The sequence below is a fragment of the Coffea eugenioides genome, chromosome 9 (genome assembly GCF_003713205.1).
Source record: "Coffea eugenioides isolate CCC68of chromosome 9, Ceug_1.0, whole genome shotgun sequence".
In the NCBI taxonomy this organism is placed as follows: domain Eukaryota; kingdom Viridiplantae; phylum Streptophyta; class Magnoliopsida; order Gentianales; family Rubiaceae; genus Coffea; species Coffea eugenioides.
Genome location: NC_040043.1, coordinates 14,752,981 through 14,755,166, shown reverse-complemented (window position 1 = coordinate 14,755,166; position 2,186 = coordinate 14,752,981). Strand labels below are relative to the sequence as shown.

Here is a 2,186-nt window from a genome sequence, read left to right as displayed (position 1 = left end):
AACACTGAGGCAGCAAGGTATCATGGCAGGAAAGAGCATCCAACACAAAATGTGTTGGCTGCATGCTCTTTCGACTTAAAATTCACATATGTTCTACCTGGATGGGAAGGGACTGCATCAGACTCGAGAATCATAAAAAATGCACTTAACAGAGAAGACAAATTAATTATTCCTAATGGTAATTTTAAATTTTTCAATTTTTAAATTTTTTATATATATAATTGCATATATTAGTAACTTGCTGAAGTCTTTATAGGTAAATTTTACCTTGTTGATGGTGGATTCATGTTAAAAAGTGGACTGCTTACACCTTATAGAGGAGTTGCGTACCATTTAAAAGAGTACTCAAATCGGGGACCCCGAGATTATCGAGAACTTTTCAATCTTCGGCATGCATCATTGCGTAATGCAATAGAGAGGGCATTTGGAGTTTTGAAAAAACGCTTCCCAATCATAGGTGATAACCAGCCAACATATGATGTCAATACGCAGTCAAAAATTGTTCTTGCTTGTTGTATTTTGCACAACTTTTTGATGGAAATAGATCCGGATTTGGAATATATTGATGAAGTAGATGCAGAATTGGCACACCAATCTCCTATCGAGGATGAAAATATTGCATCTACTAGTACTCAAGAAGAAGATTCATCAAAAGGCGAATTTTTGAGAAATCAAATAGCTATGCAAATGTGGAATGATTATGTAGTTTAAAATTTTTGAAATTGGTGCTGTAAACTTTTTGAATTTTTTGAGCTGTAAACTTCCTAACATGTACTAAATGGTATGTTTGGGTCTTGTTTTGGTGCTTGCACAATGTTATCAAGATGTTGTAATTGTTTAAAATATTTATTTTTTGCTAATTTTGTTTACTATCCTATCATTACCATTTAGCATTTGAAATGAGTGAAAATTTAAAGAAAGATCAGGAAGTTAAGAGAGAGCACTTGAAATGGACACAAACTATGGATGATGCTTTTATCCAAGCATTATTGAATCAGCACTATGAAGGGTATCGAGTTGATGGAACTTTCACAACAACGGCATACAACAACATTGTCAAGGAATTGAAGGATAAACTTGGCAAGGATTTCACCAAAAGTCATTTGATGAATCGAATGAAGACACTTAAATTGCATTTCAATGAGTGTTATGACTTGTTTAGAAATGGAAAATTTAGTGGCTTTTCTTGGAACCCTGTGACAAAAAATTGGAATGCTGAACCTGAAGTTTGGGAGCAACTTTTAAAGGTATGCGTTCGTTACATTTAGTTACCTTTTTTTGGTCATTTTCAATTCCTATTGTAACAATACTTCTATTTATTTAGGAAAAACCGGATGCTGAAAAATGGAGGACAAAACAAATCCATAACTACGACAAATTAGAAGAGTTATTTGCTAAGGATCGAGCTACTGGACAAGGTGCCGAAACAGCAAAAGAAACACGCAATAGATGGGCCAATGAACCAAATGATGCTGAATTGGAAAGTTTTATTGACGTTGACCGTCTTCTCTCTCAAAATGAGATTACTATAGAGAGTTTTGACAATACAAGGAAAGATACTGGTGTCAAAGTTTCCAAAGCTTGCAACAAAAAATCAGTACAAGGTACGTCATCTGCTCAAGGGAAAAAAAGAAAGTTGTCTGTTGTTGATGAAGAACTTGAAATTATAAAAGGTGCACTTGATAATGTTGCTGATGCAATAAGGGAGGGAAATTTTATTTTCCAAAATTCTAGAGAACGCTTGTACACCGAAAATGAGATTTACAAGGAGCTAACTAGTATTGGAGTTGAAGCGGACTCTATTGATGACTGCTATCTCTTTTTGACTCAAAACCAAGTTAAATCAAGAGCATTTTTTGGTTGTCCAGCAGAAAGGCGCAAGAGCATATTGGAAAAAATGATGCAACAGCATATTGGGAAAATGATGGATGGTTTTCGTCATTCAATCCATTTGGATGAAAATTTGAACATATAGAATGAGCTGTGCTAAATCCTGTACATCCTCTTTATTTTGATCTTTTGGAAATAGAACATGTCTTAGCTATGTTTTTTGCATCAGGATGTAAAGGCATGCAGAAAAGCCTTTTTAGTTTTTGGTATCAAGATGTAGAAGCATGCAAAATATCTTTTGTAATTATGTAGATCCCTTTATTTTTGTCTTTGGGATATGGAACTTAGATTCTACC

At 34.4% G+C, this 2,186-nt stretch overlaps 2 protein-coding genes across 2 annotated transcripts; both read left to right on the top strand.

The window, feature by feature from the left end:
* The first annotated feature begins 285 nt into the window (after positions 1 to 285).
* LOC113782280 (putative nuclease HARBI1) lies at positions 286 to 711 on the top strand. Its single transcript, XM_027328175.1, has one exon. It carries the CDS (start codon positions 286 to 288, stop codon positions 709 to 711), a length of 426 nt encoding a protein of 141 aa, XP_027183976.1.
* A 251-nt stretch (positions 712 to 962) lies between these two features.
* On the top strand, positions 963 to 1,975 carry LOC113782279. Its single transcript, XM_027328174.1, has 2 exons — positions 963 to 1,247; positions 1,325 to 1,975. Exons 1-2 carry the CDS (start codon positions 963 to 965, stop codon positions 1,973 to 1,975), a joined length of 936 nt encoding a protein of 311 aa, XP_027183975.1.
* The last annotated feature ends 211 nt before the right edge of the window (positions 1,976 to 2,186 follow it).

Coding starts and splice junctions, on each gene's coding strand:
- LOC113782280 (XM_027328175.1), top strand. CDS start 286: ATGTTAAAAAGTGGACTGCTTACACCTTATAGAGGAGTTGCGTACCAT.
- LOC113782279 (XM_027328174.1), top strand. CDS start 963: ATGGATGATGCTTTTATCCAAGCATTATTGAATCAGCACTATGAAGGG. Junction 1,248..1,324: donor TTTGGGAGCAACTTTTAAAG/GTATGCGTTCGT, acceptor CTATTTATTTAG/GAAAAACCGGATGCTGAAAA.